The following is a 26592-nucleotide window of genomic DNA, read 5'->3' on the forward strand; positions in this document are numbered from 1 at the left end:
AACACACTGGAGAAAAAGGTGAAATATAAATGCAATAAATAAATAGGCAGAGGGAGAGAAAGTGGCAGACACTTTCTTTCTTTTTTAATGTATTTTTTATTAAGGATTTTATTGATTTACAAAGGTATGTGCAATGTCTCTCTCTCATATATTTTGTCTATGTACAGTGGTACCTCAGGTTAAGTACTTAATTTGTTCCAGAGGTCCGTACTTAACCTGAAGCTGTTCTTAACCTGAAGCACCACTTTAGCTAATGGGGCCTCCTGCTGCCGCCACGCCGCCAGAGCACAATTTCTGTTCTCATCCTGAAGCAAAGTTCTTAACCTGAAGCACTATTTTTGGGTTAGCGGAGTCTGTAACATGAAGCGTATGTAACATGAGGTACCACTGTATAAAGATTATCTTCAAAGGTCCAGGAAATTATACCCAAGGCACTCCTTTTTTGGCCCCAAAATTGAAATGAGTGAAAATCCCCTGCATTCCTAGTGCAAACTCCCTGCAGTAAGAAAGCTAACCCATCGTACACAACCTGCTCAGGCCAGTCTTTCGCCTGCTGCTCTAGTTTTCCATTTGCAGGGAAGTGCTTAGGTGACGTGTTTGTGTGTGTAATTTCAGGAGGCAGACAGTGATTCCAGGAGGAAATCCCGAGCCTTTGAAGGCAGAAGAGAAGAAAAAGAAGGTTGCTTTTGCCCAGGTGCGATTCTGTCCCACGTGCATTTTTTATTTTCTCTGGGCTGAATTTAACCCAAGGCTGTTTTGTTAGGGTGATCCCGAGCTCCAGGGTTATGAGAAATAAAATCCAGAAATGTCCAGAGCATTGCATCCTTTATATTCTGGAATCGGCGCACAGCTGCCTCCCTGCGTGCTCCACAAAACTTCCTTTTGCTCCTTGCGTCCAGCCCACCCCGAACCACGCTGACTCACAAGCTGTGTGGGAGAAGAACGAGCAACGCCATCCCTGCTGTTCCCCACAGAGAACCAGAAGGAATCCCTCCTCCTCCCCCCAACCACCCAGCCCCACACTCTGGAGCCCAGCACCCTTGGTCTTGAAGGTTCTCTTCCAGTTCCCTGGCTCCCCCTACAACTCCCCCTCTGGGTTTTGATTTATGGTCCTTGATTGCTCTGTGCAGCTGTGAGCGAAAGTCCCAGGTGGGGCCAGGGTGGGAGGGGAGCAGTTTGTTCTCACTGTGTCTAATCCATCCCAGACCCCAATAAACAGCCGTGAGAGTCTTAAAAAAACACCGCATTCCGGCCACTGGGCTTTACTGGGGAGACTGGGAATGGCCGCTGCGTTCCGTAAATAAATATCCCCAGCCCTTTTAAAAGCAGAGCTTGTTTTTCTTCGGGAGAACAGAGGCAATGGGCATATAAGATGCTGCTTTTTTTTCCTAAGGGGTTGGCTGCTACTGACTTCAGCCTGGAAACAGGAACTTCTCCCCAAGGCTGCATGCAAAAGTACTGGGAACTTTAAAAATCCGTTTCGCTTCATGCAGCACATAGTTAAACTACGGAACTCACAGCCACTGACCTAGAGGGCTTTACAAGATGATCAGATAAATTAATAGGGCGGCTAGCCACAACGATTATGCTGTGGTTCCATAGTTGGAGGCAAAAATGCTTCTGAATTTCAGTTACTGGAAACTGAAGGAGTGGAGGGCCCTTGTCCTGTTTGCCAGCTGCCAGGACCTAATAATAATAATAATAATAATAATAATAATAATAATAATAATAATAATATTTATATCCCGCCCTCCCCAGCCGAAGCCGGGCTCAGAGCGGCTAACAACAGTAAAAGTAACACAACTTACATAAAATCACAATCTATTAATTGAAATACATTCTAAAATCAATTCAGAATCAAATTAATGGCAACCATTGGGGAGAGTTCTGTGAGGATTACCAAAGGAGGGGGTCAGACTGTGCCTTGGCCAAAGGCCTGGTGGAACAGCTCTGTCTTGCAGGAAAGATGTCAAATCCCACAGGGCCCTAGTCTCTTGGGACAGAGTGTTCCACCAAATTGGAGCCAGTGCTGAAAAGACCCTGGCCCTAGTTGAGACCAATCTAACCACCTTGCAGCTTAGGACCTCCAAGGTGTTGTCGTTTGTGGACCTTAAGGTCCTCCGCGGGGCATACCAGGAGAGACGGTCCCGTAGTTACGAGGGTCCTAGGCCATATAGGGCCTTAAAGGTTAAAACCAGCACCATAAACCTGATCCTGTACTCCACCGGGAGCCAGTGCAGCTGGTATAGCACCGGGTGAATGTGATCTCGCAGCGAGGACCCCGTAAGGAGTCTCGCCGCGGCATTCTGCACGTGCTGGAGTTTCTGGGTCCATCTCAAGGATCAACATGGCTCTCAGTAGGTTTCCAGCACAATTCAAAGTGCTGACCTTTAAAGCCCTAAACGGCCTCAGTCCAGTATACCTGAAGGAGCATCTCCACCCCCATCATTCAGCTCGGACACTGAGGTCCAGCTCCGAGGACCTTCTGGAGGTTCCCTCCCTGCAAGAAGCCAAGTTACAGGGAAACAGGCAGAGGGCCTTCTCGGTAGTGACACCCTCCCTGTGGAACGCCCTCCCATCAAATGTCAAGGAAATAAACAACTATCTGACTTTTAGAAGACATCTGAAGGCAGCCCTGTTTAGGGAAGTTTTTAAAGTTTGATGTCTAACTTTAATTTGTCGGAAGCCGCCCAGAGTGGCTGGGGGAACCCAGTCCGATGGGTGGCATATAAATGAATTATTATTATTATTAGTTTCCCAGCAGAGGGATCTGGTTGGCCACTGTGAGAAGAGGATGCTGAACTAGATGGGCGATTGGCCTGATCCAGCAGAGCTCTTCTTATTGTCCTTACGTTCATTTTGAGTAGACATTCAGAGCTGTAGGGAAAAAATCAGAGATCCAGCTTGACCAGCAATTGTTTCTTTTGGACCACGCTCAGATTCACACCCTCCTTCTTTCGGGACAAATTTGCTTTGGCAGCTTTTTCGTTCCTCGGGACAACATATTGACCAAAAGTGGAGAAGATGCTATCGGGGAACAAACACGCTGCAGGGCAGGAGACAGTGTCCCCCCCCCCCCCAGCTTCCAGATGGTAGGATGTTCCATTCTTGCTGAGTGAGGATGGGAAAGGGAGACCCTGAGACCTTGGAGACAAGCTGCCAGCCAGAGCAGGCGAGCTGGGAGAACTGTGGTCCTCGCGCTGTTGAGGGACTCTCAGCTCTCATCAGCCCCTGCTAACCATCCTGGCCAGTGGGTCAAGGAAGAGATGGGCTGTAGTCCATCTGCAGAGTCCCAGCTCCTCTGTCCCTGCAGGAGATCATACAGTGGATGCTCGGGTTGCGAACGTGATCCGTGCGGGATGCATGTTTGCAACCCGCAGCAGCGCGTCTGCGCACGCGCGGGTTGTGATTTGGCGCTTCTGCACATGTGCAAAGCGCAATTTAGCACTTCTGTGCATGCGCGACTGCCAAAACCCAGAAGTAACCCGTTCCGGTACTTCTGGGTTTTGGCGGTCCATAACCCCCAAAAAAGGGAACCTGAAGCATCTGTAACCCAAGGTATGACTGTACCAGATTGGGAAAACAGATAAGTCACTTTCCTGTGTTCCTGTGTGGTTCAATGCAGGTGAGATTGCCACTGAAGGCGGCCGAGACACTTTAGGTCAGGCGTAGCCAACACAATGCCCTCTAGACGTTCTTCTGCATTTCCCATCGTCCCAAACAATTGGGCATGTTGGCTGGACAGCGCCATGTTGGCTGCCCCTCCTTTAGTTGATCAGAAAGGGGGTAGAGTCTCCTTCACTGGAGGATCAGAGGTCTGGAGGGTGGCAACACGAGAACAGGGCCTTTTCTGCAGTGGCTCCGTTTGTGGAATGCTCTCCCCAGGGAGGCTCGGCTGGCACCTTCATTATACAGCTTTGAAATGCAAAAAAACCAAAAAATGTTTCTCTTCAATCAGGCCTTTCTTGGGCTGATTAACATCCAATACCCTTTAAAATGTGTTGTGGGAGGGAGGATTATTGGTTTGTCATGTATTTTGTGTTTTTTATCTTGCATTTTCATGGTGTGAACTGCCTTGAGGTCAACAGATGAAGGGCAGCAAACAAAAATAAGATGAACATCCTTTAATTGGCTGGCAGCCCTAAAAGAAGCCCCAGAGAGTCCATGCAAGAAAAAGGAACTTTAACTTGAGCAAAACCTCATCATGATTCACAGCAAAGCAAATCCATCAGCTGATTAACCCCATCCTGACCAGCAACTGTAGCTCGGGGGTCCCTGAGCACAGCAAGAACCTGGAGCAGCCTGTCTTCTCATGTGCTTCCTCTGACTTCTGTGGGCACAGCAGTGTTGGTGGGGCAGCACCCCTCCCATTGGCCACGCCTGGGGTTCCTGCCAGTCCCTGACCCTCCAAAGCTGGCTCTGCAGAGCACCTCCAAGCGGCTTCCTTGTGGCAAAGACCTATTTAAGAGACTGGGAAGGGAAGGTCTTTAAGCTGGGCAATGAAGGCTCCGGTCTATAAAAGGGAATCGTGCAGGCCTATTAGGAAATGAATCCCAAGCTTCCTGTCTCCACAGCTGGGCTGGACAGCCTCTGAGTCATCCAGGGCCATAGAGTCACCCTCAACACCCTTCACCTTTCCCAGACCAGATAAATCAGGCCTGCTCCTTCCCATGTTGCGAGTTTCCAGTGGTGTCCCCCACTGCAAGCTATTGTACCCTAATCCAGGGGACACGGTGTGCAAATTTGGCTGAGTTCTCGGTGCTACTGGTCAACATAAGGATCAGTTGCTGCAAAGGTTCACGGCTGTTAGTTTTTATTAAAAACATCAGGATGACTTCCATCGTAATAGAATTTCATCAGACCTAAAGGACTACTATGGGACGCTGGTGACGCTGTGGGTTAAACCACTGTGCGGCTTGGGCTTGCCGATCGGAAGGTCGGCGGTTTGAATCCCCACGACGGGGTGAGCTCCCGTTGCTCGGCCCAGTTCCTGCCAACCTAGCAGTTCAAAAGCACATCAAAGCGCAAGTAGATAAATAGGTACTGCTCCGGCGGGAAGGTAAACGGCATTTCCATACACTGCTCTGGTTTTGCCAGAAGCGGCTTAGTCATGCTGGTCACATGACCCGGAAAAACTGTCTGCGGACAAACGCCAGCTCTCTTGGCCTTTAAAGCGAGATGAGCGCCGCAACCCCAGAGTCTTTCACGACTGGACCTAATGGTCAGGGGTCCCATTACCTTTAAAGGACTACTTAAAAGCCCTGTATCAATGGTATTTAACACCTTATAATGTGAAGTTAATATGCAAGTTAGGTAAAGGTCCAGCTTCCAGCTTCCAGGTCATGTGGCCAGCATGACTAATCCACTTCTGGCAAACCAGAGCAGCGCAGGAAACGCCGTTTACCTTCCCGCCAGAGTGGTACCTATTTATCTACTTGCACTTATATGGAAGTACTTATATACTTATATGCAAGTTAGGCTCGGATAAATGTTGGAGATGTGGATCAAATAGCTCAGTTCGTAAGCCTGAGGCTCGAATCACGTGGCGCTTCAGATTCTCGGTCTGTAGAGCAATAGACTCTCAATCTCCAGGTTGTGGGTTCGAGCCCCACGCTGGGCAAAAGATTTCTGCATTGCAGGGAGTTGAGCTAGATGACCGCCATAGTCCTGTAGCCCTGTAGTTCTACGATTTCACACACACACCCCTTTTGGAATTGTTCTCAGCTAGAAACATTACGGAAATCTGTTCCCTGATAATGCCCAACCTTACGCTGCTTCCAACTTGCCGCAGCACCAGTTCATTCTGCTCTTTAGCTTTGCTTTATTTTATTGAGAACCATTTCATTTTTATTAGTAAGTGGGATGGAGGCCAAGCCGAGCTCTCCTTAGTGGGATGAGCCTCTGAGAATAAGGGAAGACTCCGGGACGCAGCAGCAAACAGAGAGTCACCCGAGGATGTGAAAAATAACTTTATTTTCGAGCCCTGCTGAATGAGGAAATAACAACAACTACTGACAGTGATCATACGGACCAGCAATCATCTTGGATAAAGCTCTGTTTCAATGTTGTCCGTTCGAAAGTAGGCTAGAGGTCTCAGGAGCCCCTGCTACCCCCCCCCCCGGGATCCACTAAGTTCTCGTGCCCTCTCCCCTACTGGAAAAGCACCGGTGGCGGAGTGACTCCTCCTGGATCTGGGCGGAAGTCCAAGGAATGGCTTGTCCGTCTCTCCTTGGCAAACCACAATCCCTCGTTGTGCCGCAGCTCAGTTGGGGGGTTTCGTTCCCACCCTCTCCCGTCTCCCCCGAGTCCGCAGGGCCAGCTTCCCTGTCATCTTGGAGATTGTCACCCGCCAGCACCAAGCCCACCCTGGTTCCAGTCACCCTACCCTCTTGCCCCAGTCAGGAACATCCAACTCAAGCCGCCCCAGGCGTCAAGCCCACCTTGGCTTCTCAGACAGGCGGTTGTCTCTGCTTCGTCTCATCTCCGCAGCACCTTCAGGTGGCCCACGCCTCTTGCCTTCAGGCAGTTGCCCCCGCCCAGATCCCGGCGGATGCCCTGGAAGGAAGGCAGAGAAAGCGTTGAAAGCAGCGCCGGACCTGCCCAAGGCTGTGGGGTGCAGTGGTTGGAGTCAGTGCTAGAAATTCCCCAGGCACCAAATTGCTCTAGTAGGACTACAAGAAGTTTTGTAAGGAGAAATATACAAAGTGTTCCAAAGTAGGAAAAGATAGAGATATTGGTTATGAGTTAGAAATGTAATAGGGGGAATAAGAAATGCACACTGAGAGATTAGATTGGAAAATTTTGAGACAGGACTGGTGGAAGTCAAAAAAATTGAATAAGATGTAAAAGTATGTTTAATTACTGTTGAAAATGATATGTTAAAAAACTAATAAAAATTTATATATAAAAAAAGAAATTCCCCGGGCACCGGGCACGTTTTGCGACTGGCACGGGCCCAATCATGACCACATGGAGATTTCTGGATGCCAGGTTAGTGACTGACATTTAGCTGGCCCTTCTAGCTTTCTTAAGCAGGTCAGCGGAAAAGCTTATTTATTGCATTGATACCCTGCCTTTTCCTCCAAAGAGTACATGGTTCACCTCTCTCTTTAATTAATCCCTATGACAACCCTGTGAGGTAGGCGAAGACCCTAATCTCCCAGGTCCAAGTCTGACACTCTAACCACTACACCACACTGCCTTCCTAGAGTCCTTCTGCTCTGTGGCAGCTACATAAATGAAGTAGGCTAATTATTATTATTATTATTATTATTATTATTATTATTATTATTATTATTTATACCCCACCCTCCCCAGCCAAGACCGGGCTCAGGGCGGCTAACACCCAATATAAAAACAATTGATTGAAATACAACTTAAAAATAAGATTAAAATACAACATTAAAACATTAAAATACAGCCTCATTTCAGTGGAAACTCAAATCAAAAACTTTTTTGGGGATGAAAACGTCAAGTCTTCACCAAGGCCAACTATCTAGACTGGTCCTACATGGGCCAGGAAAAAGCCAGGGAAGTCCCCAAATAGGAGTTCCATATAAATAAATATCGGTAAAGCAAATTGTCATTTAGAGAAGGATCTGAAATATTTTCCTTGAGGCTTGAATCAGTTGTTTCTCGATTGTTTTGTGTTATGTTTTAAGGTAAACAGCAATGAATATTTTTTTTCTTTAAAATTCAAAGATGTATAGAAATTAAATGAATAGTAATAGCAATAAATCTCATCAGGGAAAAATGGGGGAAATGGGAAACATTCCGTTGTGGCATCCGTAACCTAAGGTGCTATTTGCCGATTAGCTTTTATATTTCAGTTTCTAACAGTTTCAGTTAGAGTGCTAGACTAGGAGCTGTGGAAGACCAGGGTTTGCATCAGCACTCGGCCATGAAGCTCAATGGGTAGTGACCGAGGGGGGGGGTGTCATTCACTGTCCTTCAGCCTAACCTACCTCACAGGGTTGTTGTGCGGATTAAATGGGGGGGAAGAACCATGCATGCCACACTGAGCTCCCTGGAGAGGAAGCAGAAATGTAGCAAGTAAAGCAATTCACCTGCATTATCTTGCAACAGTCACAACAACCCCCCAAGGTAGATGCATGTTGGAGGTGGCCGGAAGTCACTCACTCACCCGGTGGACTCACAAGCCTGAAATTGCGGCAGGCTCCCCCATTTGAACCTCAGCTTCCTAGATGCCAGGGTGGGGGCTCTTTTCAGACAATAATAATAATAATAAATTTTTATTTATACCCCGCCCTTCCCGGTTCAGGAAACCGGGCTCACGGCAGCTAACAACAAATTTAAAACACTTAATTGATGCTACAAAATAAGCAGCCTAAAATACGGTATAAAGTGTAAATATCAATAAAATCAAAAATCAATTTAGGGGGAAAATCCATCCAATAAACATTAGATGATCACCAGGGCCAGCTGGCTAAATTAGTCCTATTTGGGCCAGCGAGGAGACCAGGGGAGAATTAGCTGTGGGATCCCAAAGCGGGTAATCTTCTTAAAAAGGGGAGGGGGAGGGAAGGAAGGGGAATAAAAGATCCGGCTAAGTTCAAGTTGAAAGCCAGGCGGAATAGCTCTGTCTTACAGGCCCTGCGGAAGGAAGTTAAATCCTGCAGGGCCCTGGTCTCATGGGACAGAGCATTCCACCAGGTCGGAGCCATCACTGAGAAGGCCCTGGCCCTGGTGGAGGATAATCTAGATGGAGGGCCACCTTCCCGTCTGTGTAACATTCCAGGGGCCAAAGAGGGCAGGGCAATCAATGCCTTTTGTACAGAAGCGGCGTCACGTTTGCACAACCCTCACTGTCCTCTTTCCAGGCAAGCAAGACGTAGCATCTTTTTAGGCAAGCAAAAAGCACTTGAGGATGGGGCAAAACAGGGATGGTAAAGGGGGCGGCTGTGACCTGGGGAGAGTCCTGGGGGCAAGTCAGAGATGCCTGGGGGGCTACACCTGCCCCCCACCAGGGCTAAGGCTCACCATCTTGCAGGCATAGCCCTAAGCTGCATGTTGCATTGCCAAAGACATTTTCAACTAATGAACTCTGAGTAGGGGTCACGTTTTGGGACAATCCAGATTGGTACTGTGACAACTCCCTCCCCACCACCCCTAGCAATATTTCCTTTCGTTTATGAAAAAAAGAAAGAAAGAAAAAAGCTAATTACAAACCAATGCATGCAAAGATAATTATCTGTGGCAGGGGTTGGTGACCACTAGCTGGTGAGACCATTCCCACCTCTCAAACCACATCCACCTGCCCACCAGTTGCTGTCACTCTACAATCCTGCAGAGATCAGGATTAACTCTCCACTCACCAACTGGGGCAAACCTAGGCAACATCTTAAAAAGTAGAGACATCACCTTGCCAACAAAAGTCCGTATAGTTAAAGCTATGGTTTTCCCAGTAGTGATGTATCAAAGTGAAAGCTGGACCATAAAGAAGGCTGATCACTGAAGAATTGATGCTTTTGAATTCTGGTGCTGGAGGAGACTCTTGAGAGTCCCATGGACTGCAAGAAGATCAAACCTCTCCTTTCTGAAGGAAATCAGCCCTGAGTGCTCACTGGAAGGACAGATCCTGAAGCTGAGGCTCCAATACTTTGGCCACCTCATGAGAAGAGAAGACTCCCTGGAAAAGACCCTGATGTTGGGAAGGATGGAGGGCACAAGGAGAAGGGGACGACAGAGGATGAGATGGTTGGACAGTGTTCTCGAAACTACCAGCATGAGTTTGACCAAACTACGGGAGGCAGTGGAAGACAGGAGGGCCTGGCGTGACGGAGAGCCAGTGTGGTGTAGTGGTTAACAGCAGTAGTCTCGTAATCTGGTGAACCGGGTTCGCGTCTCCGCTCCTCCACATGCAGCTGCTGGGTGACCTTGGGCCAGTCACACTTCTGTGAAGTCTCTCAGCCCCACTCACCTCACAGAGTGTTTGTTGTGGGGGAGGAAGGGAAAGGAGAATGTTAGCCGCTTTGAGACTCCTTAAAGGGAGTGAAAGGCGGGATATCAAATCCAAATCCAAACTCTTCCTCTGGTCCATGGGGTCACGAAGAGTCGGACACGACTAAACGACTAAACAACAACATTAACTGGGGAGCAGAGAGTTCAGTCTTGGTGGGTGAGGCTTTGCCAGGCTAGTTTAAGCCTTTTGCCACTTGGCACCCCAAAGTCATTCATGGCAGCCTAGCTGGCTTGAAAGGCACCGTGTTCTCCAGGCTGAACCTTCTCCTGCAATGCACCATTTGATTCCTTTCAAGGTGACATCTCAGCCCAGCAGCCAGCGCTCATGCGATCCGAATGCCTTGGCAGAGGCGGTTTTAGGGTGGCGTGCCCGGTTTGGCCGCAGCGGGCACCACTGCAATGCCGCAGAACAAAGCGCAAGAGGCGGGGGTCACCAAATTTTAGTGCCACACAGGGTGCTGCTGACGTTTGAGAGCCCGAATCCTGCCACTGGTCTCAGAACAGGGTCATTACTAGGTATTGAAAGGGCTCAGGGTATGTGCGTTACTTAAAGCGTAGAGATATCTCTGGGCAAATTACGACGGCAAGTAGCTGGGGTCTCACCAGCACTGTAAGCAAAGCGAAAATAACGCTTTCTAAAGCCCAGTGTGAAAGACACAAGGTTCAGTCACCCTGGGCCGCCCTCTAACAACACCCATGTCCCAGAATTCTCTAGGGCATCTGCTCCCAAAGTACTGCCTCCTGGGGGTGTGTGGATTACTTATGGGGCCACCAAAAGACAAGGGGGCAAGAGGTGGGCAAGACTATTAGACTTTGGGAAACCTGGTACCACTGGGTCAAGTTCATCAATTCTGTTGAATTTAAGTTTAATGCAACAGGAAATGATGATCTTGACTTAGTAATACCAGGTTTTCCAAAGTCTGATAATCATTTACACCTCCAGCTTTAATTGCATTGTGAGTAACTGTGCAGTTGCTTCTGTTCTGAATTTTATTGTGCTATAATCTTTCTTAGTGGGTTGCGCAAGGCGCTATTCTGAATAATGCCTTCACACACACACAAACACACACACATACTGGAACAACCAATGATTCTGGATCAGCCCAGCAGCGGACAGTGTGTTGGTGCACCAACAGTCACTGCTGTTGTCAGTTGTGTCACTGCTGATCACCAGGAGGGTAAGGGCTAGGGGTGAAGCTGGGGTGAGGTTTGCCCAGTGCAGATTTGCTGGAGGGAAATTGGCTCCACTTGTGTGCTTGCAGAGTGCCAACCTTGCTGCTGCCTCACCTTCCCCTTCTGCCTCCCAGGAAGAATAAGAATGCAAGAGCCTGCTAGATCACGTCAATGGCCCATCTCTTAATCTCATTGTTGTGGGCTTAAGCCCCACACTGGGCAAAAGATTCCTGCACTTGGACCAGATTTTCCTCATGGTCCCTTCCAGTTGATGCTGACAAATTTTCAAGAGGGCTTTAAACTCCGGTGACAAGGACTTACAAAGTGGAGCAGAAATATAGAGAAATGAGTTTTCAGGCTTCTCATTTTCCCAGCCTTAAATAGAGAAACGGAAAGAGCGAACGCCTTTGCTTTTCAAACTTGAGAGGAGAGGCTTTTGCAGGGGAAGCATGAATAATAATAATAATAATAATAATAATAATAATAATAATAATAATTTATTATTTCTACCCCACCCATCTGGCTGGGTTTTCCCAGCCACTCAGGGTGATTTCCAACAAAGACCAAAAATACACTAAAATGTCATACATTAAAAACTTCCCTGAACTGGGCTGCCTTCAGATGTCTTCTGAATGTCAGGTAGTTGTTTATCTCTTTGACATCTGGTGGGAGGGCGTTCCACAGGGCGGGCGCCACTACCAAGAAGGCCCTCTGCCTGGTTCCCTGTAGCTTTGCTTCTCGCAATGAGGGAACCGCCAAAAGGCCCTCAGAGTTGGACCTCAGCATCCTGGCAGAGTGATAGAGGTGGAGACGCTCCTTCAGGTATACTGGACCGAGGCCGTTTAGGGCTTTAAAGGTCAACACCAACATTTTGAATTGTGCTCGGAAACGTACTGGGAGCCAATGTAGGTCTTTCAAGACTGGTTTTATGTGGTCTTGGCTGACGCCCCCAGTCACCAGTCTAGCTGCCATATTCTGGATTAGTTGTAGTTTCCGGGTCACCTTCAAAGGCAGCCCCATGCAGAGTGCATTGCAGTAGTAGATACGGTAACTACTACAGTAGTAGATAACTAGAGCATGTACCCCTCTGGCGAGACAGTCTGCGGGCAGGTAGGGTCTCATCCTGCGTACCAGATGGAGCTGGTAAACAGCTGCCCTGGACACAGAATTGACCTGTGCCTCCATGGACAGCTGTGAGTCCAAAATGACTCCCAGGCTGCGCACCTGGTCCTTCAGGGACACAGTTGCCCCATTCAGGACCAGGGAGTCCCCCACACCTGCCCACCCCCTGTCCCCCAAGAACAATACTTCTGTCTTGTCAGGATTCAGCCTCAATCCATTAGTCACCATCCATCCCCCAACCCCCTCCAGACACTCACACAGGACCTTCACCGCCTTCACTGAACACCCGATGGAGCCTGGGAATCTGCTTTGCACTCTTAGTCTGGCCTCCTGGCTCCACAAAGCTCAGTACTGCCCACAGCAACTGGCAGAGACCCTCCAGGGTTCCACGCAGGGGTCATTCTCAGCTGTGCCTGGAGATAGCAGGGATTGAACCCAGGATCTTCTGCACGCAAAACTCATGCAAGCTGATCTACCGTCTCTCCCCCTTTCAGCAACGTGCAATGGGGCAGCCGGGTTGCCATCTCTGGTTGGAGAAAGCACATAACCAGCATGTTCCAGCATGTGACGTGCGGGAGGAGATGCGCCCAGACCTTAAGGGACTAAGAGCAATGGCCATTTTGGCAGAAGGGGGCATGGGACCTGGAGCATCGCCCTTCCTGCCTCTCCCCGCCAGGAGTCTTGCTTATGTCCTCACAGAAGGTTGCCATGGCGAAGGTCATGATGTCATCACCAGCTGGGGAATAGCCGGAAGCCGGAGCGAGTCTGGAATGACAGCCAGCTCCCAAAAAGGTCGCACTCCTTCCCAGCACTTAGAAAGAAAAGAAAACTTTTCGATCGAGCCAGTTTTTCAAAACAAAACAAAACACAAGCATATCCTGGGCTCCCCTCATCATCATCTCCATTTTTGGAAGTTGAAAGTACCATGGCTTGAAGGACAAAACCCACACACCGCAGTCATTCTGCCAACATTCCCCTCTCTCCTTCCAACAACCTGTGCAGTTGCTTCACACTACAGATCCCATTATCTTTGATCATTGGCCATGGTGGCTGGGGAAGAGTTGCAGTTGCAGAACATCTGGAGGGCACTGGATTGGTGAAGACTGCTTAATATTTGGAGCAGAGCATTGCTCTTCGAAAATCAATACAGTTGTCTGTTTGCTGACCACCAGATGTCTTTCCCTGCAACCAGAGATGCTAGACTGGGCATTATACATAAAACCCATGTGCTCTTCCAATAATTAGAAGCTACTGAATGGAGCTGCTAATCACAGAATTGTAGCATTGGAAGCGACTACGAGGAATCATCTAGTCCAGGCATAGGCAAACCTGGCCCTCCAGATGTTTTGGGACTACAATTCCCATCATCCCTGACCACTGGTCCTGTTAGCTATGGATGATGGGAGTTGTAGTCCCAAAACACCTGGAGGGCCGAGTTTGCCTATGCCTGATCTTGTCCAACCCCCTACACCGCAGGAATGTTCAATATGATTTTATTCCTGCTGCTGGATTCTACACTTTGGCTGTAAAATTCAGCTGAATGTCATGTTGTGAAAATGTCGTGTTAAAAGCCACTGATCCCAACAAAATTGAATTCTCTTGACATTCTGTTAAAGTGCTGCAAAGACCCAAAGATGAGGAGATGATACATGCGTCCTGATTACTGAGGCTAGACTACACAGAGACACAATCAGTCTCCCTGTGAAGCTCACCTGCTGTTAGTGGTCCTGTTAACATCTAGGAATCCCGATAAGGAACACAGGATGCTGCAGATGCAGCTCGAAATAGAATCATAGAATTCTAGAGCTGGAAGGGACCCCCAAGCTCATCTAGTCCAATCCCCTGCAATGTAGGAATTCTGCCCACAGCTGTTCCTGGGTGGGCTCAGACAACCAACTTTCTGGTGAAGAGCCAGTCGCACAGCCCCATTCTGCCACAGAAGGTCCAGTTAGCATGGAACTGTCTAGTCTGTTGAGACCCTCCCTGCCTGCGCACTGTCTCGCCAGAGTGGTGCGTGCTCTGGTTATCTCCTGCTTGGACTACTGCAATGCGCTCCACGTGGGGCTACCTTTGAAGGTGATCCAGAAACTCTAACTAATCCAGAATGTGGCAGCTTGACTGGTGACTGGGAGCGGCCACTGAGACCATATAACACCAGTCCTGAAAGACCTACATTGGCTCCCAGGATGTTTCTGGGCACAAATCAAAGTGTTGGTGATGACCTTTATAACCCTAAACAGCCTTGGCCCAGTATATCTGAAGGAGCGTCTCCACCCCCACTGTTCTGCCCGGACACTGAGGTCCAGCTCTGAGGGCCTTCTGGTGGTTCCCTTGCTGGGGGAAGTGAGGTTTCAGAGAAACAGGCAGAGGGCCTTCTTGGCAGTGACACCCTCCCATCAAATGTCAAGGAAATAAACAACTATCTGACTTTTAGAAGACATCTGAAGGCAGTCCTGTTTAGGGAAGTTTTTAATATTTGATGTTTTATTGTGTTTTTAATATTCTGTTGGGAACCGCCAAGAGTGGCTGGGGAGACCCGGCCAGATAGATGGGGTATAAGTAATAAAGTTATTATTATTATTAATAATAATTATTATTAGCTGTGACTCCTCGGTCTTAGGCAGAGCATCATGCCTATGCCTGAACTGGTAACACATCATATGGGGACTTCCGGCGAGGAAAAATGGTGGGTGCCACGGCAGTGAGCATCTCCTGAAGCCAGCCAGAGCCAACTGCACTACCAGGCTGGCTCCGGGCTGCTGAGGCTGCTACTGCCACGTTTCCTGGGGACAGATTTGCATATCTGGGGACATTCCGGGGACGGAATTTGTCCGGGGACAGATTTGCAAATCCGGGGAGTGTCCCCAGGAACCGGGGATGTCTGGTAACCCTAGCCTACAAGGTTTCAGAAGACAGCAAAAGCTCGTTCATAAAAGATGCTCTGAGGCTCACGCGTTGGCGCAAATCCTTCAGTCCCCTCGGGAGATGCAAGCGTGAAATGTTTGCTGGTGCAAAAGAGCATCAGTATAAAACTGACCTGCAGACATTAAACAGGCTTGGCCTAAAGAATTTTTAGGCAACTCTGCAAGAACAGAATGACCCCTTCCTCCCCATGTCATTGTCACGCTGGAGATCAAGGGGCAAGTCCCAGTTTTCATAATAGGATACCAACCCCACCAGAATCAATGGACAGCCCCTAGATCAGGGGTGGAGAACCTTTGGCCCTCCATGATGCTAAAGGTCACCGTCACCCAATGGGTGATATTATGCTGCCCCCCCCAACCATTACTGAATATATAGGCTGGTTCAGACATAACAATAGCCCATGGTTTGTACTAGCCATAGACTATTGCATGTTCTGCATCAGACACACACAAGCTAACCATGGTTTGTTATTCTTCCTTCTACCTCTGTCTGCCCAAAGACCTCCTGGTTGCCATTCTACAAGCAGTAGACTCTGTGGGTGATGCAACAGCCCAAGCCATGGCAGTGCTGAGCCACAGTTTGCTCTCTCTCTATATATATATAAACCCAAACTAACCCCAGCTTGCAAGCAACCTTATAAAGGAATATTGGAAGCAGCCTTATACTAAATCAGGACAAAGAACAACAACAAGGGTCCCTAAAGCAAATGCAAAAAAACATTATTTGGAACCAGGATATCTCTTCAGGAACTGAATGTTATCACTTTCTCCATTGACAACTGAGAAAACAAAGTGATCTGGAAAAGACTGAGCAGCTGAAATGGATTTTTGTCTGCCATTGTGCGTCTTCTTGGGTGTTTTATTTCCGTATCTCCATTGAAACATATATATTCAGTGTAATTTGAAAACTGGGTTTTCAGGGGAAAAACAGGGAACCATGCCTGATCTAACCAACGCCTCCTACAAGGAAATGCAGCTCAGACTGGCGATGCCTCCAGACTGTCTGTTTTGTACCCCAGAATTTCAGGTGTGCACAAATAAAATGGGTTTAATGGTTCTGTTGCCCTGGCGCAACAAAACCACTTTTGAAACAAGCACTTGGAAAGTGGATCGAAAAGTGTGGAGTGCCTGAAGGGGAAGATGTGGAGACACTCCCCCCCCCGCCGCCAAGCAGAACAGGATGAGTGCTCAATAAATACTGGGCGCACCCTAACCACCATATAAGCCATGGGTAGGCAAACTAAGGCCTGGGGGCCAGATCCGGCCCAATCGCCTTCTAAATCTGGCCCGAGGATGGTCCAGGAATCAGCATGTTTTTACATGAGTAGAATATGTGCTTTTATTTAAAATGCACTTCTGGGTTATTTGTGGGGCCTGCTTGGTGTTTTTACATGAGTGGAATGTGTGCTTTTATTTAAATTGCATCTCTGGGTTATTTGTGGGACACAGGAATTAATTCATTTTTTGCCCCAAAATATAGTCCAGGCCCCCAAAAGGTCTGAGGGACAGTGGACCAGCCCCCTGCTGAAAAACTTTGCTGACCCCTGATATAAGCAGATCAGGATGAATGCTGTGCCAACTGATTGTCTGTAGGAGGTTCAAATATTTTGAGGATGTGTTGGCTGCACTAACTACCTCGAAAAACAAAAAACTGCCCAGATGGATCAGACCAAAGATCATTCAACTCCGGGATCCTGTTTTATGCAAGTGGCCCACCATCAAGTTATGAAGCCCAAAGCCTCCTCATCTCACCACTGTCAGAAGAGTCGGCCGGGTCCAGGAGGGCCAGCCCGGTAGAGATGGAAGCCATGTCTGACTACAGCCCTCCAATCACTATTTTGCAGTGGGGAGATGCAGGAAGTAGATGGAAAACAGGCGGTATGTGCAAACACGCAGAACTAATGCTGTGTCTTGCTATCCTGGAGGTTTGTGGTTGCAGTTTCCGAACTACAACCTTTGTCATGGAGCTTCACTGGGTGACCTTGGGCCAGTGATGGCCCCTCAGTCTAACCGACTTCACAGGGCTGATGTGGAGATTAAATGAAGAGGGGGAGATGTATGCAACACTTGAGGAGGAGCCAAAAGCTGGGGTATAAATGCAGTCAATAAAAATAATTGTAGAGGGCTGGTGTTAGATCAGGACCTAGACTTGTTCATCAATGGACTAAGGGCTAGCCACCATCTCCCAACCTCAGTCTACCCATCTGTACAAAGGGGAATAAACTTCTAGCATTGGAAGTTTCCGCACTGAAGCCTTTGGAGAAGCCAGGAATTCCAACGTTTTCCCCCCAACCTGGTGAGTGCAGGTGTACACCCCTGCTTAAACAGTAAGAGAAAACCATTCTGCGCATGTCCAGAGGCACCCTCTCCTGATGAGCACTTACTGTCCCCAACCCTAACCCTGCGGGAAGCCATCTAATTAGGCTTTAATTTGATTCTGACCTGTTTCTAGGAAGTAATTTAATTATTGTTTGATTTTATACCAATGTTATATATTTGATGTTAGCCACCCTGAGCCCGACTTCGGCAGGGGAGGGTGACATATAAATAAAAGTTGTTTGCTATTATTATTATTATTGCTATCACATTTGATTCAAGTCTTAGCTCTGGCCCTGAACAGAGGGTTTGGAGTCAAGCACTGTTTGTCGCAGTCTATCAAAAGCACAGGGATATACAAACACATCAAATGAAGAACCAACTCTGCTGGCCTGACTGGAATCCCCTTAGCTGATAGGAGGAGGCGATTGCCTGCCTCCCACCTAGGGTCTTCCCAGGAGAAGCAAAACTGACCTGTGTATAAGGGAACGATCTGCTAGCCCCCTGGGAAATGAGGGCTTTTATAAACCTCCCCACCCTGGGGAGTTGCTTCTGAATGCCAGGCCCCTGCCTTGCAACAGGGGCCATGATTGCCAAACAAACCATGCCTATGAGCATGCACAGAGTGCTGCTGAGTAATTGTTTCCAGGCATGGGTGTAGCCAAGGAAGGGGGCAATAGAAATACAGTGGTACCTCGTGTTAAGAACTTAATTCGTTCCGGAGCTCCGTTCTTAACCTGAAACTGTTCTTAACCTGAGGGCGCTGTGGGTTAAACCACAGAGCCTAGGACTTGCCGATCAGAAGGTCGGCGGTTCGAATCCCCGTGACGGGGTGAGCTCCCGTTGCTCGGTCCCTGCTCCTGCCAACCTAGCAGTTCGAAAGCACGCCAAAGTCCAAGTAGATAAATAGGTACCGCTCTAGCCGGAAGGTAAACGGCGTTTCCGTGTGCTGCTCTGGTTCGCCAGAAGCGACTTAGTCATGCTGGCCACATGACCCGGAAGCTGTACGCCGGCTCCCTCGGCCAATAAAGCGAGATGAGCGCCACAACCCCAGAGTCGGCCACGACTGGACCTAATGGTCAGGGGTCCCTTTACCTTTACCACTTTAGTTAATGGGGCCTACTGCTGCCACTGTGCCGCAAAGTTCTTAACCCGAGGTACTATTTCTGGGTTAGCGGAGTCTGTAACCTGAAGTGTATGTAACCCGAGGTACCACTGTACTTAACTGACCCATCGGGTCGGTTCTGCCCCTCCAGCAAGTCTCTCCCCCCCCCCAACAAAAATCCTGGCTATGCCCATGCTTCCAGATGAAGGATTAGGAACCCGAGGGCTGAGCGCTTCTAAGCTATCCTGGACTCCCGCAGCCGCAGCCCCCTCGGGCAGCAGGACTCACCCCCTTCCTCTGGTTGCTGAGGCAGAAGGTGCAGATGCTGCGCGGCTGCTTGCCCGGCTCCATCACGTCTCCCTTGGCCCCGCACAGGGCGCGGAAGCAGGGCTGCCCGTCGTCGGCGCCGTCGCCCAGGAGCAGCACGTTGGCCAGGTGCGCGATGTAGCTGGACGCCAGGCGCAGCGTCTCGATTTTGGAGAGCTTCCTGTCCACCGGCTCGGTGGGGATGAGGGTGCGCAGCGCCGTGAAGGCGGTGTTCACGCTCTGCGTCCGGTCCCGCTCGCGCGCGTTGGCCGCCTGCCGCTGCTTCACCACCACCACCGGTCCGCCGGACGGCCGGGCGGCGGCTGGACAGCAGCCGAAGGAGCGCTCCGACGCGTCGCTGCTGCCTCCGCTGCGCGCCTCCTCGTCGTCCTCCGACGCGTCGTCCTCTTCGGACAGCAGGCGCAGCTCCGGGTACAGGACGCGCGCCGCCACCGGGCGCAGCAGCGCGAACGCCATGGCCGCGCCGTCGGGGGTGGGAGGAAAGGAGAGCCGCCGCTTCTCTGCAACGGGCGCTGCGCGCGGCCCGAGCCCCGCGAAGGCGCGTCCGACGCGGGGAACTCTCGCCGACGCCTCGCCGCGCGTCCCGGAGCCGCGCTCTGCCGGGCTAGCCAAGGCGCCGTCTAGATATAGCTATAAAAGGCGCAGGGCGGAGGCGAGCGGCCACGGTGGAATGCGCGCCGGCCAATCGCGGCGCGGGGAGCGGAGCATCCCTCGCCGGCCTGGCCAATGGGAAGACGGGTTTGATCCGGTATCTGGAGCCGTCTGGCAGGGCAAAGCGGATGTGTCGCTGCGTCGCATCCACCGCCAGTGTTTGCGTAGAAGGTTGCCACCCGTCCTGTTATAATACAAGAGTGTCCTGTATTTCTCTTTTTTTATAAATAATTTTTATTGAATGATTTTATGTTACAAAAAACAATACAGCCATACTACCACTAAATATAATTAAGAAATAAAAATTACATACATCAATATTTAGTTTGTTATTTGTTATTTACCGTCTGGTTGTTGTTGTTTAGTCGTTTAGTCGTGTCCGACACTTCGTGACCCCCTGGACCAGAGCACGCCAGGCACTCCTGTCTTCCACTGCCTCCCGCAGTTTGGTCAGACTCATGCTGGTAGCTTCGAGAACACTGTCCCACCATCTCGTCCTCTGTCGTCCCCTTCTCCTTGTGCCCTCCAGTTTCCCAGCATCAGGGTCTTTTCCAGGGAGTCTTCTCTTCTCATGAGGTGGCCAAAGTATTGGAGCCTCAGCTTCACGATCTGTCCTTCCAGTGAGCACTCAGGGCTGATTTCCTTATTTACCGTCTTATTTCCTCCCAAACATTGCATACAAAAACACACGTGTCCTGTATTTCAATGTAAAATGCTACGTCCTGTATTGATAACAGTTTGTGCTGTATCTGTGTACAGTGGTACCTCTGGATACGAACAGGATCCATTCCGGAGCTCCGTTCGCATCCAGAATCAAACGTAACTAGCGATGGCACGTATGCGCACGGGCGCGTCGCTTTTCGCCGCTTTTGCGCATGCGTGTGATGTCATTTTGAGCATCTGCTCATGCGCGAGCAGCAAAACCTGGAAGTAACGCGCTCCGCTATTGCGGAGCGCAAATCAAACACGCTCAACATGAAGCATATTCAACCTGAGGTATAACTGTATCTGAAGAGGTGTTCTTTTCTTTCTTCGGCGATCCCTTGTAGCTGAGTAAGATTGTCTTCCATAAACAGGGTTTTAACAATGAGTCCATAAGTGACTGTGGAGGCCAATTCTGGACCCACACATCCTTCCACAGTGGGGACATTGGTTCCCGGGCAGGAGTTGATCACGGTGTGGATTTGCCAAGCGTGCCTTCCTCATAGCACCTTGCTTTCTGAGTTCGAGTGTCTTCAAAGTACATGACACCTTTGGTAAAGGCTGTTCTCCAACTGGAGCGCTTGCAGGCCAGTGTTTCCCAGTTATCAGTGTTTATACTACATTTTTAAAGATTTGTCCACTCGCTGGACAAATTGTCGTGGTGAGTGGGCTTGCATGTTCCTATGACCCTTGTGAGCGAAGCCATCGGGAATCTCGTACTCCCAGCAGGGTCACCCAAGGTGGTAAGGTCAAAGGGAAGGAGCCAGACGAAGAATGATCCAAGAAGTCCTCAACGGCAGAACAGGCGGATAATAACAAGCGGTATGTTACAACGGCTGTGAAGATGGAGGAAGGCTGCAGCAGATAGGAATCTACCGGTTTGTCGTCCCATCGGAGCAGAGCCCTACCGCAAAGACTGTGCGTTGGTCAGCGTGCACTGATCTACACACAAAAAACAAATTCACTCACAGGCGTCTTCCTCGTCTTCTTCTGAAGAAGTGTGCATGACACACGAAAGCTTATACCCAGAACAAACTTAGTTGGTCTCTAAGGTGCTACTGGACAATTTTTTAATTTTTTAATTTATTTAGTTTGTGTTGTTTTTGAAGTCTCTCCCCCCCTCTCTCTGTGCCAGTTTAAGGATCCTCTCCAAATGCATAAGTGTGAAAGGATGTATAAGAGGTCATGCAAAGCACAGACAGATGAGCCGTGGCCATAGCTTCCTCCTCCCAAATCCTCAAAAAGGATTGAAAAAGCATTAAAAATACTCAATTAACTGAGATTCTGCCTCCCCAGCAGAAGCCTCCCCACACCCTGAAATGTCCTCTTTTGGGGGGGATTTTTACCTGTGATGTCCCCAAAAGAAGCTGAACAAATTTGGGGGGGCTATGTCCCAAAAGAAGCTCAACCATGCTTGGGTGACCTCCCCCAAAAAAGCTCTACTACTTTTTGCTCCCCCCCCAAAAAAATCCTGGCTACACCCATGTCATGAATGTGTATGTATGTGCAGCCTGTGTGTGACAAATTCCAGAGGGGCCATCCTGTTAGACTGCAAGAGATTGTAATGGACTGATCTGAAGTCACTTCAGCACCAGATGACCCATAAATAAATAAAAATCGTCCCCCAACTGCCCTGCCTCACCCTGTCCTGTCTTTTGCCAGAACAATGGTGGCAACCTCAGCTGTGTAGTTCAGCAATAAACATGGCACTATTTCTCCCGGGGGCAACAGGAGGAGGAAGGGGATAGGCGTCATCGAACCTTGGAGTTGGAATGAAGCAATGAAATAAATTTTCACCAATACAGTGGTACCTTGGGTTACATACGCTTCAGGTTACATACGCTTCAGGTTACAGACTCCGCTAACCCAGAAATAGTACCTCGGGTTAAGAACTTTGATTCAGGATGAGAACATAAATCGTGCTCCGGTGGTGCAGCAGCAGCGGGAGGCCCCATTAGCTAAAGTGGTGCTTCAGGTTAAGAACAGTTTCAGGTTAAGTATGGACCTCTGGAACAAATTAAGTACTTAACCCGAGGTACCACTGTACAGTGGTACCTCTGGTTGTGAACGGGATCTGTTCCGGAGGCCCGTTTGCAACATGAAAAGAGCGCAACCCGCAGTGGCGCGTCTGCGCACGCACGGGTTGTGATTCGCCACTTCTGCGCATGCGCGTGACATCATTTTGCACTTCTGCGCATGCGTGAGCGGCAAAACCTGGAAGTAACCCTTTTGCGGTACTTCTGGGTCGCCGCGGGACGTAACCTGAAGGAACGTAACATGAAGCAAACGTAACATGAGGTATGACTGTACCTGCATTCGTGGGCACTTTCCCTAAGACAGTGTTTCTCAAACTCTGGTCTTCAGCTGTTGGACTACAACTCCCATCATCCCTAGCTAGCAAGATGATGGGAGTTGTATTCCAACAACAGCTGGAGACCAGAGTTTGAGAAACACTGCCCTAAGAGGTGCAATTTTTTGACACATTGTCAGTTGGAGAACTTCACCGCAACATTTGGTTGAAGTGCAGATTTCAGTGTAGTGCGCCTGTTGCTTCAAGAAGTGTGCATTGGTTTCACCTTTAAATGCAAACTAAATTGAACTGGCCCCCCATCCTTAAACATTGCACACAACCCCATCTATGGGAGGTTTAATGGTGAAGTGGCAGGCTACCAGTGCTGAACCCTTTTCCTGCCCAACATTTTTCACATGCACCCTTCCCGACTCTTACTATTCCTCTCCCCCATATTGGATTCAAGACACATGCTCACTCCACAAATATGCCCTGCAAACCCCCTGGAAAGAAAAACCCTGGGGTGGGGCAGAGAGGTTTGCCATAGAATAATAGGGGGTGAAGAAGGGTTAAGCACATCCTCTGTTGCTGGTTCACTCCGCGCTGTTTCCTTCTGAAGTGGTTTTCTCTCACAAAAATGGCCACTTGGATTTTAGAATCATAGAATCGTAGGTCCCTGAGAGTTATCTAGTCCAACCCTCTGCAATGCAGAAAACTTTAGCTGAAAGTAAAACAAGTTTGTGCCTAATCCAGGCGTCCTCAGACTCAGCCCTCCAGATGTTTTTGGCCTACAACTCCCATGATCCCTAGCTAGCAGGACCAGTGGTCAGGGATAATGGGAATTGTAGTCTCAAAACATCTGGAGGGCCAAGTTTGATGAAGCCTGGGCCCTAATCCTTCATTTCACCTTGCAGTAAGTCAAGAGTTCTTCTAATCATTACATTTCCACTGCAGAGGGGGGGACTTTAAATGCCACCTGCTAGGACATGGCGGCTGGCCAGGATGTTCAGAAACCAGGGTCCACTCCCTCCTCCACCCCCTGCCCCTCCTTCTCCACCCCAGCTGGACTCCTCCCTCCAAACCCCATGGCCCTGTGGAACCCCAACAGTACCCTCATGGACGGCTTGAGTTGGAGATGTCTTTCTTTCTCTTTAAAAAAAAATTTTTTTTATTGACTTAAATTTTTTTATATACAGACAGCAAAACAAAGAAGTCTAAATTAACACTGCCTTCTACCGATAAGAAATAATAATAACTATTACAATAATGAAAATTCTAAAAGTACATTTACTTCCCCTTTTAAACTTCTATTCTGGTTACAATATATTGCTATTCTATAAGAATCTATTATATCCTTTGCTGTCCCATATATTATTTTTCCCCCAAATTCAACCTAACCCTCCCCTTCTCCCCACTGCTTCTCTTCACCTGTGTGAGATCTTCCCATCATAATATATGTTCCTTTGACAAAATAGAGTAACTTGAAAACTGTTAAATTATAATTACTTCTTTTGTCCTTACATGCTTAACAATTGCCTATTAAGAGTTCTGCTTTAAACACCATATTTCTTCATGTATTCCCCTATGCATTTCCATTCTGTATAGAATTTTTGATTGGAGCAGCCCCTGATTGCTCCAATTACATGTAAAAGGGGACCATGCCTGATCTAACCAACTCTTCCTACAAAGAAATGCAGCTCACACTCCAGATGTTTTTGGCCTACAACTCCCATGATCCCTAGCTAGCAGGACCAGTGGTCAGGGATAATGGGAATTGTAGTCTCAAAACATCTGGAGGGCCAGGTTTGATGAAGCCTGGGCCCTAATCCTTCATCTCACCTTCCAGCAAGTCAAGAGTTCGTCTAATCATTACATTTCCACCACGGGAGGAAAAAACTTTAAATGCCACCTGCCAGGGTCCGGTCCAGACCAGGAAGAAATTAGAAGTAGCATTGACCTGGTGTATCCAGAAATATTTAGATGTTGCACGGGAAATGGGATGCTTTTTCTTACAAAAAAAGAGAGGCTGCAGTTATGTGCGCAGAAACCAGAGCAGGTAATTAAAGAGGATGTTTCAGAACTGAGAAGTGAATTGCAGAGGAAAGAAGCACTAATTCAGAAGCACTTGGGTAAACTGCGACGCTGGCAGCAGGTTCTGGAAGACATCAACACACAGCACAAAAAACTTGCTGAAATGCCTCAAGGATCCTTAGCATATCCAGAGCAGACTCTGGCTAATATTTCTGCACCACTCAAGCAAACGTGAACAACTAGAATAATGTGTCAGACCAAACTGTTTAACTTTTAATTTCCTGTTAACTATATGGTGCAACTTCATATGGATATTTTTAAAGTGATGACAGGAAGCATTAAAAATTATGATAATAAAGCAATTTGCCCTTGGTTAAGATTTTTTTTTTTTAAGCACCCTGCTAAAAGTGCAGAAGGAATGTCGGCAACATTCACTGCCCTTGGGCCCTGTGAACACATGCAAAGTGTGACATTTCCCAAAAAAGAGAGAAAAAAACGAGCCAAGTTGCTATCTAGCCACATGATGAAATAAGAGTGTGCTTTTTGGGAATGAGGCTTTGCAAATTGGGGATTAGAGAAGAGTTGCAATTGGTCTTGACAGTTTTTCATCTTGCAGTGGTGTATGTGCAGATGCATGCAGGTAAGGTAAAGGGACCCCTGACCATTAGGTCCAGTTGTGGACGACTCTGGGGTTGCGGCGCTCATCTCGCTTTATTGGCCGACGTTTGTCCGCAGACAGTTTTCCTGGGTCATGTGGCCAGCATGACTAAGCCGCTTCTGGCGAACCAGAGCAGCACACGGAAACGCCGTTTACCCTTCTGCCAGAGCAATACCTATTTATCTACTTGCACTTTGATCTGCTTTCGAACTGCTAGGTTGGCAGGAGCAGGGACTGAGCGACGGGAGCTCACCCCATTGCGGGGATTCGAACCGCCAAGTCCTAGGCTCTATGGGATTCGAACCGCCAAGTCCTAGGCTCTATGGTTTAACCCACAGCACATCGCCACTCTATTCCTTAATTAATAAATTTTGCAATTTTTCTCTTGCTGCCACTGAAGCTGCATGAAATGCTGCCCATATCTGAGAGAGCCCCAAATTTCCTGGCACCAGCCTCTCCCGGGTCACGGTGCCCCATGTCCCAAATTGCTGGCCTGGGAGGAAGGAAATGGCAAGGAGCTTTCGTTGGCTGGCTGCCTTCGGCCAAGGCACTCCAGCGAGGGAGTCTTGGGGAAACAGAGGCGGAGAGCCCGGAGGTGAGAAAGCGAGAATGAGAGAGAGGAGTAAATATCTCCGGTAAAGGGGAGCAGACAGGAAAGGAACTCTCTCTGGCCATAATTCAATGTCTCAGGAAGCAAAACCTCCCTCTGTGGGGAAGCCGAAGGAGATCCTTTGACCTCTCGGAGGCAGAGGTAAACCCCAGCCGGTGGGTCACTAGTCTGCTCAGGCTGGAATGGATCCGGTGAACCCCGAGTGGATTTGGAGGCCCCGCCTCCCTTGCAAGGAAAGGATTTATCCCTCCCCACCCCAAAGCTGGAAAAAACACATGCACAAAGAAGGGGGGGACTGACCCATCTACCTCCTGAGGAAATGTATTTCTACACAGCTCATTGCTGCTGATCCGAAAGAGAAGGCAGGCTTCTTACAGAATTTGAAAGGCCTGTTTACACTTTGGGGGTGATAGAGAAATTGGGTGGAATTTGCACTTAGAAGCAAACCTGCTGAATTCACAGTTTCCAGCTGCAAGAGCCATCCTTTGAAATTTGCCCTTCTCTGAATTTTGCAATACCTGACCACAAGACGCACCTAATTTTTAGAGGAGGAAAACAAGAGAAAAAATATTCTGAACGAAACAGCGGATGTATGATTTTTGTGGTTCATGCTGTGGCCACAGACGTGTGATTTGATGGTGAGTTTGGGGTAGCCCAATGCAAAAATCCTGAGGATCCATGTGGATCCGTGTGGATCCGTGC

At 48.7% G+C, this 26592-nt stretch overlaps 1 protein-coding gene across 1 annotated transcript; it reads right to left on the reverse strand.

The window, feature by feature from the left end:
• Positions 1-5954: 5954 nt before the first annotated feature.
• Positions 5955-19540, reverse strand: TCF15 (transcription factor 15). The gene is made up of 2 exons (XM_083619244.1): positions 18910-19540; positions 5955-6555 (listed from the first exon to the last, which is right to left on the reverse strand). Exons 1-2 carry the CDS (start codon positions 19402-19404, stop codon positions 6478-6480), a joined length of 573 nt encoding a protein of 190 aa, XP_083475370.1. The 5' UTR covers positions 19405-19540; the 3' UTR covers positions 5955-6477.
• Between the last annotated feature and the right edge of the window lie 7052 nt (positions 19541-26592).

The sequence above is a fragment of the Podarcis filfolensis genome, assembly GCF_964270895.1.
Source record: "Podarcis filfolensis genome assembly, chromosome: 6".
NCBI classification, from domain to species: domain Eukaryota; kingdom Metazoa; phylum Chordata; class Lepidosauria; order Squamata; family Lacertidae; genus Podarcis; species Podarcis filfolensis.